General features: G+C 45.6%; 1 protein-coding gene across 4 annotated transcripts in view; it reads left to right on the top strand.

The window, feature by feature from the left end:
- The window catches only part of LOC133650829 (scavenger receptor cysteine-rich domain-containing group B protein), an 81,515-nt gene extending 70,038 nt beyond the window's left edge, over window positions 1-11,477 (top strand). For all 4 annotated transcript variants that reach the window (XM_062048511.1, XM_062048507.1, XM_062048510.1 and 1 more), the window contains 2 exons: window positions 9,924-10,022; window positions 10,146-11,477. In XM_062048511.1, the coding sequence (XP_061904495.1) occupies window positions 9,924-10,022; window positions 10,146-10,492 (446 nt within the window). In that variant the 3' untranslated portion in view covers window positions 10,493-11,477. The remainder of the gene's footprint in view (window positions 1-9,923; window positions 10,023-10,145) is intronic.
- Window positions 11,478-17,369: the final 5,892 nt, after the last annotated feature.

The raw sequence follows: 17,369 nt of genomic DNA, 5'->3' as shown, positions 1-17,369 counted from the left end.
TGGCCTGTACTGTATATTTACATTTATAAATTATACAAATACAATTTCTTTTTTTATTGCAGATAAATATATATATTTTGTCGTTAATAAGTGTAGCCCAGACAGATAATTTTCAAGTTTTTATCACTATGACTGGAACATTAGTTTGCTTTAATGAAATGTTTTTAAACATGCTTTTAATAAAAATAAAAAAAATACCTCCATTGGTGTACTGCCATATTTTGTATTTTGGTTTGATGTTTGGTAATATAATTTGTGATATATGTGATATTCTAAATAAAAGCTTCTGATATTCTGTACATGACACATTGTACAAGTTAATGGTATTCATATCTCTGCATGACACTGTTTTAACTCTCTATTTATTGATACAATGTAATATTCAGCCTGCTAAACATTCTGTAATTGCGGACTATCAATCAGAACAGGTTATAAATTATTTTATTTTTTTTACAATACATCAAAATATGTGATCGTATGAGAAAAGAATCAGTGTATGATTTGGTATTTCAATTTTCTTTTCATTAATAAAAATGAAAACAAAAAAAATAACAGTTTTTTTTAGTTTCAAAATACAAAAAAGAAAATTGAAAAATATAGGGTTTTTATTTTCTTGGTTTTGAAAAGAAAAATGAAGACCCCCAATAAACAAAAACGGATGGTTTTTCATAGTGTGATACATAGAGTCTTTATTTTCAAAGTAAAAGTGGGGATAAAATAGTATCCGTGTGACTGGCTAAAATGTATTTGGAGCCCTACACAGAAAATATTTTAGACATGGCACAACGAGTTCTGACGTTTACAGATATCTATATGCACATATCATATGAAAGTGGAGGTAAAAAGGGATTCGATCGCGCATAATAGTACAGATTTTCTTACAGGCCAGTCCGCGGTCCTGTCTTTAAAATCATGACTTCCGGTTACGGTGTCATTGAATGAAAATACATCAATTTTGGTTTGCTTTTCAGTTTCAGTTTCTGTTGATATGTGTGTATATGTTTTTGTATAAGTTTTGGAACTTTGTGCCATGTCTAAAATATTTTCTTTACATGTTAGCCAGCGTCACAGACACACGGTATTGTAGTTATTATATGCCCTCTTTAAACAATCAGGATTCCTCATATTCCATACTCCAATCATAAAAACATGTCATGGACATTATTGAATACCGGGATTTAATGACACATAATGGTCTTCTGCTCTTCTTGGACTTTTATAAAACGCTTAACTCACTGGAACGTGACTTTCTTTTTCTAGTGCTGGAACACACTGGACTTGGTTTTTAGGTTTTGGGGGATAATTAGAGGACTTTATGATAACATTAGTAGTTGTGTCTTACTAGTCTCAGGCAAAAGTCTGGTTTCCTAATCAAGATGGGAATTCCTCAAGGATGTCTGTTATGACCATTTTTGAATCTGCTGGCATGGTAATAATACCTAGTTAGCAGTTAGAATAACTCTAGCAGAACAAATTCCAAATTCAAGAATTCTTTAATGTATCAGGACTTTGCCTAGACCTTCAGTTTCAGTTTCAGTTTATTTCGAACATGCATACGATACAATGTAATGCATCACACAATTCCAGTTGTTTCATTACAGCACATCCGAAAACAAGAAGGAAGGAGCAGAGTTTATTTAATCCTACCCCTTTTCATACCATAGCAATTTTATCCAATGTCCTTGTTCTCTGTAACAGAACAGTGAACAAATAAATAAATAATATACCATAGTAAACATACAAATATTAAATACGGTACATAAATAATCTTTGTCTCAATAATAAAAAAAAAAGGAATAAAAAAAAAAAAGGAAAAACCTTAAACATGTGAATAGTTTCCTATCAATGAATGTGTGAATACATATATTTGCAATGTCACTGTAAAGTCTGAGGTGAAATATTTAGGTGTACCCTTTTAAAAAAACAACAACTCCCAGAAAACAAATGTAGAAAATAAAATATTAAAGAATGCCAAACAAAGCCAAATTTATGCAGGCAACAAATAAATATGTCACTACTTGGGTGTATTTACTTAACCAAAAATATGGATAAATATTGTTTGTGGTTTTAAAGTGACTTTCTTTCACCTTTGCTGGTAATGGAAGAAAGAAATATAATGTTTGTATTTTTTAAATAGTGTCTTCATCAAATTTGATAAAAACATTACTATTGTTTTTTTTTGCCTGGATTAAAATGTACTGTAAGACCTAATGAAAAAGTTAGTGAATTAATAAAATGTTGTGTAAGATTAGTTATGGAAGTAATAAAAGGCAGTGCGGCAAACTATTTTTACACAAAAATAAGATTTGTTTCGACAATGCTTTGTGCGATTGTTTCAATACAGAAAGGGGTGGATGAAAGTGAAATGCGTTGCTCATAATTAAGCAAATTTCTTTGTGAATCCATAATATCTACAATTGACCAAATACTTTTCTACATGCAGCCGTCATAATACAGTCATTTATTCGTGTGTCAAATACATCTGTTCTTACATATCGGAATGTGATGAGGGGACAAGTTATGTGTGTACTTCATCTTCCAATAAGATACATCTGCTTGTGAAAGTCTGATCATTTAACAGTAAGCATCTACATGAGGGACGGCGTGGCGAAGTTGGTAGAGTGGCCATGCCAGCAATCGGAGGGTAGCTGGTTGCTTGTTACTGGGGTTCAATCCCCACCGTCTACCATCCTAGTCACGTCCGTTTGGCAAGACACTTCACCCTTGCTCCTGATGGGTGCTGGTAGCGCCTTGCATGGCAGCTCCCTCCATCAGTGTGTGAATGTGTGTGGGAATGGGTGAATGTGGAAATACTGTCAAAGCGCTTTGAGTACCTTGAAGGTAGAAAAGCGCTATACAAGTATAACCCATTTATCATTTATTTATTTACATTTGAAAGGCACATATCATGGAACTTTAATCCTTCTAATTTATCAAATATTATTTGGGTATGCAGTACCAGAAGGAATCACCATTTTTAATCCATAACTTCCACCAGTTCAATTTCAGGTTACCATTAAAACCAGTGATTCTGAAACTATGGTAAATGTACCACTAGTGGTACCAGTGCTCAGTGGTTCGCCGAAGAATCACTTGATTAAAGTACAGTGTTTAATTTTCCTACATTCAAACGCAGTGTTACCGTTCAAACTGTGTGTAATGTTACAGTGGCAGAAAAATATTAAGTATACTTGCTAAATAAAACCTCTGCCTTGTTTTAATGAACACGTTGCTGTATTTTAATGTTCGTTATTATGGTGGTACTTGGAGAGCAAAGTTATTTCTGGTATGGTTGTTGGTGAAATTTTTTGAAAACCACTGATTTAAACAATTAAAACCGAAAACTTTTAGTCCTCCATCTTTATATTCTTTTACCATGTTACCCTTTTTAAAATAATGTGTCTTATTTATCCAAATGAAATTAAAGTTGAGTTGGTTTATGTTTTTTATTATTCTAGTAGGTATCAAATGAAACTAAGCAAGATAAATACATCTGGATAAACTTTCCATTTTGGTTAAGTAAGTACATCCAAGTATGACAAATCTTTTTTGTTGCCATAAATTTAGCTTAGTTTGGCATTCTTTAACTTTATTTTCTTTGTTTGTTTTCTGAGAGTTAATTCGTTTTTTTGATAGTTTACAACTTAAATATTTCACCCCTGACTTTAGAGGGACATTGTACATATTTTTATTCACACATTCATGGATAGAAAACAATTCACATTTTATAGGTCCAAGCGAAGTCCTGATACATTAGATAATTATTTCTTTTTCAATAGCAGTTGGAATTTGTTTTTCATCTTTTAGGAAACGCTTGTGCCTGAGACTAGTAAGACACAACTATTAATATTATCATAAAGTCTTCTAATTATTTCCCGAAACTTAATACCAAATCCAGTGTGTTCCAGCGCTAGAAAAAGAAATTCATCTTCCAGTGAGTCAAGCGTTTTATAAATGTCCAAGAAGAGCAGAAGACCATCATGTGTAAATTAAATCCCTGTATTCAATGATGTCTGTGACCGTCATATGTTGTTATGAATGGAGCGTCCTTTGAGGAATCCTGATTGTATTGAAAAAGTTTATATAATTACTACAGTGCTGTGTGTCTGTGATGCTGGCTTACATCCATCCATTTTCTACCTCTTATCCCTTTCGGGGTCGCGGCGGGTCACTGGAGCCTATCTCAGCTGCATGCGGGCGGAAGGCAGGGTACACCCTGGACAAGTCGCCACCTCACTGGAGCCTTTCTCAGCTGCATGCGGGCGGAAGGCAGGGTACACCCTGGACAAGTCGCCACCTCACTGCTGGCTTACATGCAAAGAAAATACTTTAGACATGACACAAAGTTCCAAGATTTCTACAGAAATTTCTACACATATATTAACAGAAACTGAAACTGAAAAGCAGAACAAAATTGATGTGTTTTCATATTTCGACACTGGAACCTGAAGTAGTGATTATAGAGACAGGACCGCGGAATGGCCTGTAAGAAAATCTGTGCTCTGATGCGAGATCAAATCCATGTTTGCCTCCACTTTCATAGTATATGTGCATATTAATATCTGTATATGCAGACATCAGACCTCGTTGTGCCATATTTAAAATATGTTTTTGTGTAGGGCTCCAAATACATTTAGCCAAACACACGGGTACTGTAGTATCCTTGCTTTTACTTTGAAAATAAAGACCTCAGGTGTCAGACTATGAAAAAACATCCGTTTTGGTCTGTTTTCCGTTTTTGTTTAGGGGATCTTCATTTTTCTTTGCAAAACCAAAAAAAAGAAAAACGCTTTGTTTTTAAAAAATATTTAGGTATTTTAAAACAAAATACATTAAAAAAAAAGTCGTTTTTCTAATTTTTATTCATGAAAATAATAATTAAAATAGTAAAACTTACACTGACCCAAAACGTTTTTCTTTTTTGGTTTTGAAAAGAAAAATAAGCATCCGCAATAAACAAAAACAGAAAACATACCAAAACGGATTACTTTTCATAATCTGACACCGGAAATCTTTATTTTCAAAGTAAAAGCGGGGATACTATGGTACCCGTGTGCCTGGCCAAAATGTATTTGGAGCCCTGGACAGAGAACCTTTTTGACATGGCACAACGAGGTCTGACGTCTACAGATATCTATATGCACATATCATATGAAAGTGGAGCCAAAAAGGGATTCAATTGTGCACCAAAATACAGATTTTTCTACAGGACAGTCCGAACTCATGTCTTGAAAATCGCAATTTATGGTTCCGGTGTCGGAATATGAAAACACATACCTTTTGGTCTGTTTTTCAGTTTCAGTTTCTGTTGACATGTGCGTAGATATTTTTGTAAAAGTCTTGGAACTTTGTGCTATGTTTTCTTCACGTTTTAGCCCTAAAAACTTCCTGTATCAGATTATAAAAACTCATAATCTGCGCATTTTGTTTTTATGTTTTTGTTTACTGGGAATCTTAATTTTTATTTTCAAAACCAAATAAGAAAAAGTCTTTGTTCTTCAATTATCTTTTTTGTATTTTTAAAAACGAAATAAAAAAAAAACAGTCGTTTTCTGGTTTTCAATTTTAATTTTATGAAAAGAAAATTGAAATACCAATTTCCTTGTCTTGATATGTTTTGATGAGGGTATTTAATCAAAAAGTGACTCCAGATTTTCTGTATACCGTCTTTTTTTGCTGAGCTTTTTTTCCATCCTACTAAAGCAGTTAGAGTAACTGTTATGTTATCAATGCATTCAACTGTGATGTAAACACGGACGTGAAACTCCTCCTCTGAAAAGCGGAAAAGCGCATCAGCAGGCTGTAGAGGTTGCCCTCTAGTGGGTTCTTCAGACCACCACACACTACCAGGAGAGCCAAGAATTCAGGGTATAACACTGTTTTATTTTGTTCTCACAAGGTGCGAGACTTTTGCTTTCCAGCAACAAGTCTTTTCTGCGTCTGCCCAGCAGCACCTCCAACTCCAACTACTCGTCTCATCACGGCTGCTGCTAATAAAGGCGACAGGTAGATGGCCCAGGTGGACAAGGTCCACCTGGGCCATCTACGCACCTGTCGCTGTCTTCGAGGCCGGCCCTGGCACAAGTCGTTCCGCGTTAGGCCCCAGGCCACGCCCCCTCCACATACCTCCACCGCCAGACGCAGGCCGGGAAGCCGTCTGGCCGCGTTTGTGTTCAGGGAGCCTGTAGGGCCGAGACCGCACCGTAACACCCGGGCTGGTCTCAATGTGATGCTAGATGAGGTTCGTGCGGCCGGGCCGAGGGGAGAACACATCAGAAAAGCGCTGCTGCAGCTTGGCAACCTCTGCTTTCTGCGCTAGCGTGAGCTGATTATCACAGAGGAGGGGGGAGGGCGGGGCGGAGCGCGGGCTCTCCGGCCCAAACTCCACCTCTTCCTCGACCAATGTCACCATGGAAACAGGCTCCGCCTCCTTCCATGCTTTCAGGAGGTTGAGATGGTAAATTTGGGTGCCTCCTCATAATCCACATCGCCCACTCGCCGTGTGACCACAAAGGGTCCTTGCCACTTGGTGAGTCATTTCGAGCTGGACGTCGGAAGTAATACAAGCACTTTTTCTCCCGGTGAAAATTTCCTTAGCTGCGTCCCCCTGTTATACAAGCGCTGCTGACGTTCCTGGGCCCGGAGCAAATTCTCGCGTGACAAGTGCCCCACCTTGTAGAGTTTTGCTCTCAGGTCCATGACATATTGAATTTCATTTTTGCTGGGGCTTGGACCTTCCTCCCAGCTTTCTTTAATTATGTCCAAAACCCCGCGCGGCTTCCTGCCGAACAACAATTCAAAAGGGGAAAACTCGGTGGAGGCCTGGGGTACCTCCCGCAATGCAAACAGCAGGGGATCCAGCCATTTATGCCAATTTGGTTTGTCCTCGTGCGTAAACTTACGGATCATGGTTTTCAGCGTCTTATTCAGCCGCTCCACCAACCTGTCGGTTTGCGGGTGGTAGACGCTGGTTTGAATAGCCTTAATTCCCAGTAATCCGTATAGTTCCTTTATCGTGCGTGACATAAAGGACGTTCCCTGGTCAGTCAGAATCTCTTTCAGGATTCCAACTCGGGAGATGACCTGAAACAATGCTCACGCCACGCTCGTTGCCGAAATGGACCGCAGCGGCACTGCCTCGGGATATCGAGTTGCGTAATCCACCAAGACTAACCCGAGTGCTCGGGTGAAATGGTCCGATGAGGTCCATGCCAATCCTTTCAAATGGGACCTCCATGAGTGGTAATGGGTGCAAGGGCGCCTTGGGGGTGGCCGCATGATTGACTAGCTGGCAGTCCGGGCAGGCAGCGCACCAGCGGCGCACGTCTGCCCGGATGCCCAGCCAATAGAACCGGACCATTACCCGATTGAGTGTTTTATCATACCCCATGTGGCCAGCCATGGGATTGAAGTGCGCCGCCTGGAAAATCATTTCCCAACGGCATTTCGGCACCAACAACAGGGTGATTTCTTCTCCTGTCTGAGTGTCACGACTCACTCGGTATAATCTGTCCCTAATTAATGCAAAGTGCGGGAATACCCGCTCTATTCCCGGGCGCACCCGCTGACCGTCAATTGATATCACTTGGTCCCAGGCCGACTGCTCAAGGGGGAAGTCCCCCACAGGGTGCCATTGGGGGCCCGGGGGGCTTTGCAGGAAGCCCCCGCCGGTTCCCCCTCGGCAGCGCTGGCTGACCTCGCGTCGCCGCTGAGAACAGCGCAGATATCCCGTTTCCCTAACAGCCGTGAACGCACCCCTGCGCACTGTTTCACTAAATCATGAAACCCCGCCCAATTCGTTCCTATATTTAAGGGGTGCATGAGGTGCGCACCTACAGCAACATCGACACTATATATTTTTTCTTATTACACCAAATTTCTACTGGCACCACAGGGTACACGTGCACATCCCTATGAACCCATCTAATTTTCACCCGTGTTGCCTGCCTCAAAGCCCCGGGTCGAACCAGGTTCTGGTGGATCATGGACTGCTCGCAGCCCGAATCCACCATCGCCCGGTGTGTACTCCCTTGTATCCTTACCGGCATACAGTACGTCTCACCTGGGCCGGGGGAGGGTGCCGGAGGGCCGGCAACCCGGATCACCTGCCTCGCCTCCACGCGTGGAGGTCCCTGACGCACGTGACCGGGCCGCCCGCGCCTCCAGCGCGCCTGCCCAGGCGTTTGAGGGGCCGTCTGCGCGGGAAGCACCGTATTCGGAGCAGCCGTGACCTGCGAGGAAGCACACACAAAAGAGTCAGTTGCGCGGCGCCGTGGAACCGGCGGCGCCGCCTCCTCCCACTGCACGCTCGCTCTGCGCGGTGCTGGTGCTGGGCGCATCGGGTTCTGTGAGGATAAAGCAGACACAGAGTCAAGTGTGTCCCGCGGCGCCGCCTCCTCCCCCCCCTGCGCCCTCGGTCCGCGCGGTGTTGGTGCTGGGCGTTCGGCTTCCTCCCTGGCCGTCGCCCTTCACTCCTCCCGGTGCACCGCCTGGTGGTCCTCGGCGAGCTTCACCGCTGCTGTCAGGTCTCGGGGCCGGTGGTAGTGGACCCAGGCCGCCGTCCGCTCGGGGATCACCTCCAGGAGCTGCTGCATGATCAGCCGCTCCATCATCTGGTCTTCGCCTTCTTTTGGCTGCAGCCAACGTGTCGCCACGTCCCGGAGCTGCTGTCCAAGCACGAATGAGCGGTCCTCCGTCCCCAGCCGCTGCGCCTGGAACTGGCGCCGGTGGTCCTCGGCGGTGCAACCGGTCCGGTCCAGCACCGCCCTCCTCAGGTCCGGGAAGTGCACGCGGGAGGCCGCCGGTCGGCTAAGCTTCGCTCGCTGTGTCCTCCCGCCAACAGCAGCAAGAGTCGCACTCCCCACTCCTCTTTCGGCCACGCGCATGCCTCCGCTGTGGCCACAAAAATGTCTATGAAGGCATGGAAGTCCTCTTCTTCCCTCATGCGCTGCATGGAGACGGCCGCTGATGTTGGCGGTGCCGCTCCGATCCGGTCCACCAGCGCCTGCAGGATTTGGCTCTGCTGGGCTACTTGTTGGCGGACCGCCTCCAGCTGTTGACAGCTGGCCACTGTCACCTCCGCGAGAACGCTCGACAAAGCCGTCAGGGGGTTTCCTTGGGTGGTCTGGCTTGTTGGGCGCCAAATGTAGAGGTTGCCCTCTCGTGGGTTCTTCAGACCACAACACACTACCAGGAGAGCCAGAAAATCAGGGTATAACTTATTTTATTTTATTTTATTATAACTAATTTATTTTGTTCTCACAAGGTGCGAGACTTTTGCTTTCCAGCAACAAGTCTTTTCTGCGCCTGCCCAGCAGCCCCTCCAACTCCAACTACTCGTCTCATCACAGCTGCTGCTAATAAAGGCGACAGGTGATTAGATAACAAGGCCCACCTGGCACTGTCTTCGAGGCCGGTCCTGGCACACCCCGTTCCGCGGCAGGCCCGCAGGCCACGCCCCCCTCCACACAGGCGTTCGCTCCAATGATGTCGTCTCACAGCGATTGAAGACAAAATGGTCTTGTTTTATTGGGAAAACTACTTATCCTGGCTTTGGATCTGAGATTTCCATAATGTCCCTCCTGGTTTGTGCATTTCTGAATTGCTATTTTCAAGCTTGTGGCTCAATAGTAACTTCCCGTAATTACGTTTCCGAGACTCAAAAATCAGCCAGGACGCATTCGCGTTTTTAAGCGCTAAAATATATGTATATATATATATATATATATATATATATATATATTTAGATTTACATATATACCCTTTCCATCTTTTGTAACTGAGCTACTGTGTGGAACAATTTCCCTTGTGGATAAATAAAGTTTGTCAAGTCTAAGTCTATATATATATATATATACACATATATCTTTGTAATTTTTTTGTTTAACATATTTTCTTCAAAATGATTCCTCTGCTTTTACCAGCGTTTCTACCCTTCAGTGGATTAGGATTTGCCCGTGACTTTAGTGCAACTGACGAGACACCCGGCGGGGAATCCACCATCTCCACACCACCTGACGACGGTATACGTTCACACTTCATTTATCCAACATAATAAAGAACGAGCAGTCAGCATTTCCCCCGTAATTGCTTCTTGAAGGTCTTATGTAGTTTGAATTCTGGAAGACATGTTTTCCTTTCTGCAGGAACACTGAGACTGGTTGGAAGCAACCGTGTCTGTGAAGGCCGTGTAGAGATGTATCTCCATTCTGAATGGGGCACAGTTTGTGACGACGCTTGGGACATCGCTGACGCCCAGGTGGTGTGCCAGCTGCTTGGCTGTGGCGAGGCTGTAACGGCGTGGGGGGAAGCGCACTTTGGGCCTGGCACAGGAAAAATTCTGCTGGACAATCTAAAGTGCACCGGAACAGAAGCATCTCTGTTGCATTGCTCTCATATATCCTGGGATGTGCACAACTGTGACCATTCGGAAGATGTCGGGGTCACATGTTTGTTGTTAGGATTGTTAGAGAAGAGTTTTACCAAGCAATAGACTTTACACTGCTAAGACAACCAACATCTACTGTATGTGAGAGGTTTCAGCTACATTTTAGACATATATGCCTATTAAGCACTTTATAATTAACTAAGAGTTGCAATGACCTGGGATAACACTGGTGAATCCTGAAATACCAATGCAAGAAATAAATCAAAGACAGCAACGTTGTTCATCATAGCTTATATTGATCCATGAAAATATGGCCCTTAAAAGCAATGAGCACGACAATATAGAGCAATATGATTGGATGCTTGTGTGAATAAGTGCTTTTTAGAGGACGTCATGGCATCTTTCACACAATACTTTTTCAATCTATGGGAATGATGTTCTCTCCGTGACTGCGTGGGTTCCCTCTGGGTACTCCGGCTTCTTCCCACCTCCAAAGACATGCACCCGGGGATAGGTTGATTGGCAACACTAAATTGGCCCAGTGTGTGAATGTGAGTGTGAATGTTGTCTGTGTTGGCCCTGCGATGAGGTGGTGACTTGTCCAGGGTGTACCCCACCAACCGCCCGAGTGCAGTTGAGATAGGCTCAAGCACCAAAAGGGACAAGCGATAGAACATAGTTGGATGGGAATGATGCAAGTCCCAGAACATCTATGTGCTAAATGAACGGGTTGAATTTATAAGTAATGGCTAAATTATTGTTTCTCAGCATCAACACCATGGGCCTTTTTTACTGTGCAACCTGTAAAACTGTGTGTACCATTAGTGGGCGTGTTGCATGTGATCGACTAGTAAGACTTTTGTGTGTATTATATGGGGCATCACCACGTAGACACTCGATCATTTACTGCACATTCATCATACCATGCCGTACACATTTCCAGTGAGGGTTGAACTCCGCCAAGGCTGCCCTCTGTCACTGATTCTGTTCATAACTTTTAAGGACAGAATTTCTAGGCGCAGTCAAGGCGTTGAGGGGATCCGGTTTGGTGGCTGCAGGATTAGGTCTCTGCTTTTTGCAGATAATTTGATCCTGATGGCTTCATCTGGCCAGGATCTTCAGCTCTCACTGGATCGGAACGCAGCCGAGTGTGAAGCAACTGGGATGAGAATCAGCACCTCCAAGTGCGAGTCCATGGTTCTCGCCAGGAAAAGGGTGGAGTGCCATCTCCAGGTTGGGGAGGAGACCCTGCCCCAAGTGGGGGAGTTCAAGTACCTCGGAGTCTTGTTCACGAGTGAGGGAAGAGTGGATTGTGAGATCGACAGGTGGATCGGTGTGGCGTCTTCAGTAATGCGGACGCTGTATCGATCCGTTGTGGTGAAAAGGAGCTGAGCCGGAAGGCAAAGCTCTCAATTTACCCGTCGATCTACATTCCCATCCTCACCTATGGTCATGAGCTTTGGGTTATGACCGAAAGGACAAGATCAAGGGTACAAGCGGCCCAAATTAGTTTCCTCCGCCGGGTGGCGGGGCTCTCCCTTAGAGATAGGGTTAGAAGCTCTGCCATCCAGGGGGACCTCAAAGTAAAGCCGCTTCTCCTCCACATCGAGAGGAGCCAGATGAGGTGGTTCGGGCATCTGGTCGGGATGCCACCAGAACGCCTCCCTAGGGAGGTGTTTAGGGCACGTCCAACCGGTAGGAAGCCACGGGGAAGACCCAGGACACGTTGGGAAGACTGTATCTCCCGGCTGGCCTGGGAACGCCTCGGGATCCCCCGGGAAGAGCTGGACGAAGTGGCTGGGGAGAGTTAAGTCTGGGTTTCCCTGCTTAGGCTGCTACCCCTGCGACCCGACCTTGGATAAGCGGAGGAAGATGGATGGATGGATGGACAAAGCTTTGTGTTATTATTGGCTGATGTCAATATTTTGGCTTTTTCCCATTGTGCTTCTTGCTATTTTCCCAATTTTGCTGGTGTGTTTTTTTTTTTTTTAATGTGCCTAGCACCAAAGTAAACGAGTCACGGGCCACAGATGGCCCCTGTGCCTCACCTTGGGCATCCCTGCTGTAGAAACAAACTGTTTTTGTATGCACATACATGAACAAAAAAACTTTACTTTGGAGCAATGTTCACATACTCTAATATTTGGCCTGTTAGCTCCCAGTCGCAGGCGAGCGATGTTGGTCGTAGTTGACGGAAGAGTTGTTTGGTGTTGGATGCTAGAAAATGTCTGATGTGTTGCAATAGTAATTTTCTTAAAATGAACAGCAATAAAACAGAGGTAGTCCTCATTGATTCTAAGTCTACACTCTACATGCACCCCAGTTTAACCAACACCATAACCAACTCCCTGGTCTCCCCTTCCTCCCAGGTTAACAGTCTGGGTGTCGTCCTCGACAACACTCTTTCATTTCATACCAACAACACCACCAGCCGATCCGTCTATTTCCACCTGTGTAATATCAACTGCCTCAGCCTTTCACTCCCAATAGTGCTGCAAACCTGGTTCACCCTCTTGTCCCTTCCCATCTGGATTATTGCAACTCCCTACTCTTGGGTTTCTCCCATAAACTCCTCCATAAACCCCAACTAGTCCAGAACGCTGCTGCCCGTATAATCACCAGAACCCCTGTCATCGGTCACATTACCCCCGTTTTTCAGCAACTCCACTGGCTTCCAATCAAATGCCGCATCAACTGCAAGATCCTCCTCCATTTATTCAAGGCTATCCATAACCTCGCCCTGCCATACCTGTCCTACACATCAATATTCCTGTGTTGGCTGCTGAACGGGGTCTTTGACATTATTCTGATATCATCATTGTATTTTGCGGTAATTAAATCACACTTTGTTGTTGCTGTTCAATTTGAATACATGACTAGTTGGTATCAGGGGGGCCCCTTAGGCAATTGCATAATTTGCCTACCTGGTCGCAAGAAGCCTGCCAGCAAGCAGAAATAGCAAACTGAGCTATCCTAGGAGGAGAGACGCACGGCCACACTCCTTCATTTGAACTCCACGTTCAATGTGCCATGTGTTCTAGCAGCAGCAGCTGGCAATTCAATGTTAAAATACAATTTTAAAAAACGGTATGCCCGAGTTGAGAGGTTATAAAGATTAAAAAGTGATGGAAAGTTAATTATGGATGCGAAGACACGTTAGAGAAGCACTTAGGACACACTGTATTGTTTCCTCAGAAACAAAATGCCACCGCAGCAGCCCAGATATAAGACGACATGAGTCACGGGTACACTTGACAAAACACTCCAAAGCTTTTCGAATTGTTACTTTTTTAAAATTTTAACATGTATAGTTTTTCCTTGTATTCTTTATTAGTTTCACACCCCGCCTCGGGTGAAGGTACCTTTGGACTTTCAAACCAAGATGGCAAGGCACACAGTTCTAAACAGTTTACAAACATTTATTTCAACCCCAAAGTGTCAAAGGTCAACAACAATAGGAAACCAAGCACCAAAATCTGCAATAGTAATAAATTGAGGTAATATTAGTTTAGTATATATAGTAAATATATATTCTAAATCAATTTCAAGGTCGCATGCGTTAACTACAGGCTCATAACTTTTAAATGTCCAGTGTCCTTCTCTAACACCCAGTTTTTGAGAACCATGGTTTGGCCCAAAGTGGGCCTAATCAGTGAGGGCAGGTACAAACCCCGTTTCTGTCACAAAGAGGGTGCAGTTTGCTGCGGTTCGTTCTCTCAACGCAACAAGACGGCTCCGGACGACAGCGTGAAGGTAGGCTTTGGTTTATTAACATAAGTAATCCAAACTACCAACAGTACAGGCAACACAACAAAAAGAAAGGCAGGCGTGCCTAAAACACGTGAGGCTATAATCACTTAAACAGACGCTATGACATGGAACTTACAAAACTTACTTGGGACAGGTGTGACGCAAAAACAATGACTCCACACCGAGTGACCGGAAAAGGCAGAACTAAATAGAGTCTCTGATGAGTAACAGGTGTGCGTGCAGGGCAGGTGAAAATAATAAGTAACCATGGTGATGAAACAAACTCATAAGTGCACAGGCAATAACAAAAGGAGTACAAAACTACCAGAAAACACAAAACAAACATGATCCGGACCCAGGATCATGACAGAACCCCCTCCTCAAGGACAGATACCAGATGTCCATAAAAAAAAGAGAAACAAGCAGGGTCAAAAGTCACGGGCGGGCGAAGGGAGGACTTGGAGGTGGGTCGCCAGGCCAAGTGTCCCTGAATCCACCGAGGCAAAGTCAAGTGGCGGCGGCGAGTGGAGCGCCGCTGCAGCAGACGAGGCGGGCGACCAGGGAGCGGCCACATCCGTGGCCGACGGCGAGGCGGACGACCAGGGAGCGGCCACATCCGTGGTCGACAGGGAGGTGGGCGCGTCGACGCCTTCATGGCAGGCTTGGACGCCTGTACAGGTGCCTGGCGAGGAGCAGGTACTGGCGCTTGGCGAGGTGCAGGCGTCTGCCGGGGTGCAGGTGCAGGCGTCTGCCGGGGTGCAGGTGCAGGCGTCTGCCGGGGAGCAGGTGCAGGCGTCTGCCGGGGAGCAGGTGCAGGCGTCTGCCGGGGAGCAGGTGCAGGCGTCTGGCGAGGTGCAGGTGCAGGCGTCTGGCGAGGTGCAGGCGTCTGGCGAGGTGCAGGTGCAGGCGTCTGGCGAGGTGCAGGTACAGGCGTCTGGCGAGGTGCAGGTACGGGTGCCAGCCGGGGTGCAGGTACGGGTGCCTGCCGGGGTGCAGGTACGGGTGCCTGCCGGGGTGCAGGCACGGGTGCCAGCCGGGGTGCAGGTACGGGTGCCAGCGGAGGAGCAGGTACAGGTGCCAGCCGAGGAGCAAGTACAAGTGCCAGGCGAGAAGCAGGTACAGGAACTGGAGATGGTGGCGCCTGCAAGCCCACCGGAGATGATGGTGGCGCCTGCAAGCCCACCGGAGATGCTGGTGGCGCCTGCAGGCCCACCGGAGATGCTGGTGGCGTCTGCAGGCCCACCGGTGATGCTGGTGGTGTCTGCAGGCCCACCCGGGCTGAGGTTAGCCATGAGCATAGCAGAGGTGGTCTGGCTGGGGGTTGCGGCTTGGCATGCCGACGGACTGGTGGTGGAGGACGGGCTGGAGGTTGCGGCTTGGCAGGCCGAAAGACTGGTGGTGGCGGCCGGGATGGAGGTTGCTGCCTGGCTGGGCGCAGCCGAGCAGCCCCACCAGCACAGCTCCCGGCCCCAGCCCCCCCCCCTCAAGGGGCGGATACCAGACGCGCTCCGGAACAGTCTTTAAGAGTGGGTGGCGGGAGGTCAGGCGGGGGGCGAAGTCCTCCACTCTAAATTGTCCAAAATGTCTTTTCCCATCCCCCACCTGAGGTCTTTTGGGAGGATGAGAGGAAAAAGTCACTGACGTGGGCGGGGCTAGAGTCCTAGGGGGCGGAGCTTGGCACTCAGAAGGAGACTGTGGCTGACATCTAAATTTCAAAAGAATGTCCTGATAATGTTTAATTTTGGAATTAAAGTCTTTAGGAGGTTGCTGACAGAAAGAGTCAGAAGAATTTGAAAAAAAATCTTCGTCTCTGACGTCATCCACAGTGGGCGGGATGACGTCATCCGTGCGGGTCTCCAGCTGACTGACAGCCCAATCGGTGAATTGTTTAGCAAAATGTGGGATGGGATTACCAAACTATGGCGGCGAGGAAGACTGGGTTGCCCATGGAGTATTGCTGTCCGGAGGAGGAGTTTGGGGGAATGACGCGCCCTGATGGCGAAACGAAGCCTTTCTGGCTGGCTTCCGCTTTCGCCAGCGCGTCTCAATCTCCGTGTGGCCAGGTGCGAGAGAACATTGCCATGGTGGAGTCATTCTGTCACAAAGAGGGTGCAGTTTGCTGCGGTTCGTTCTCTCAACGCAACAAGACGGCTCCGGACGACAGCGTGAAGGTAGGCTTTGGTTTATTAACATAAGTAATCCAAACTACCAACAGTACAGGCAACACAACAAAAAGAAAGGCAGGCGTGCCTAAAACACGAGAGGCTATAATCACTTAAACAGACGCTATGACATGGAACTTACAAAACTTACTTGGGACAGGTGTGACGCAAAAACAATGACTCCACACCGAGTGACCGGAAAAGGCAGAACTAAATAGAGTCTCTGATGAGTAACAGGTGCGCGTGCAGGGCAGGTGAAAATAATAAGTGCACAGGCAATAACAAAAGGAGTCCAAAACTACCAGAAAACACAAAACAAACATGATCCGGACCCAGGATCATGACAGTTTCCATATTAGTTGGGAAATTGTGTTAGATGTAAACATAAACGGAATACAATGATTTGCAAATCATTTTCAACCCATATTCAGTTGAATATGCTACAAAGACAACATATTTGATGTTCAAACTGATAAAAAAAAATTTTTTTGCAAATAATCATTAACTTTAGAATTTGATACCAGCAACACGTGACAAAGAAGTTGGGAAAGGTGGCAATAAATACTGATAAAGTTGAGGAATGCTCATCAAACACTTATTTGGAACATCCCACAGGTGAACAGGCAAATTGGGAACAGGTGGGTGCCATGAATGGATATAAAAGTAGATTCCATGAAATGCTCAGTCATTCACAAACAAGGATGGGGCGAGGGTCACCACTTTGTCAACAAATGCGTGAGCAAATTGTTGATCAGTTTAAGAAAAAACTTTCTCAACCAGCTATTGCAAGGAATTTAGGGATTTCACCATCTACGGTCCGTAATATCATCAAAGGGTTCAGAGAATCTGGAGAAATCACTGCACGTAAGCAGCTAAGCCCGTGACCTTTGATCCCTCGGGCTGTACTGCATCAACAAGCGACATCAGTGTGTAAAGGATATCACCACCTGGGCGCAGGAACACTTCAGAAACCCACTGTCGGTAACTACAGATGGTCGCTACATCTGTTAGTGCAAGTTAAAACTCTCCTATGCAAGACGAAAACCGTTGATCAACAACACCCAGAAACG

Source organism: Entelurus aequoreus, linkage group LG05, assembly GCF_033978785.1.
Source record: "Entelurus aequoreus isolate RoL-2023_Sb linkage group LG05, RoL_Eaeq_v1.1, whole genome shotgun sequence".
Taxonomy (NCBI): domain Eukaryota; kingdom Metazoa; phylum Chordata; class Actinopteri; order Syngnathiformes; family Syngnathidae; genus Entelurus; species Entelurus aequoreus.
This window is presented reverse-complemented; position numbering and strand designations above follow the sequence as displayed.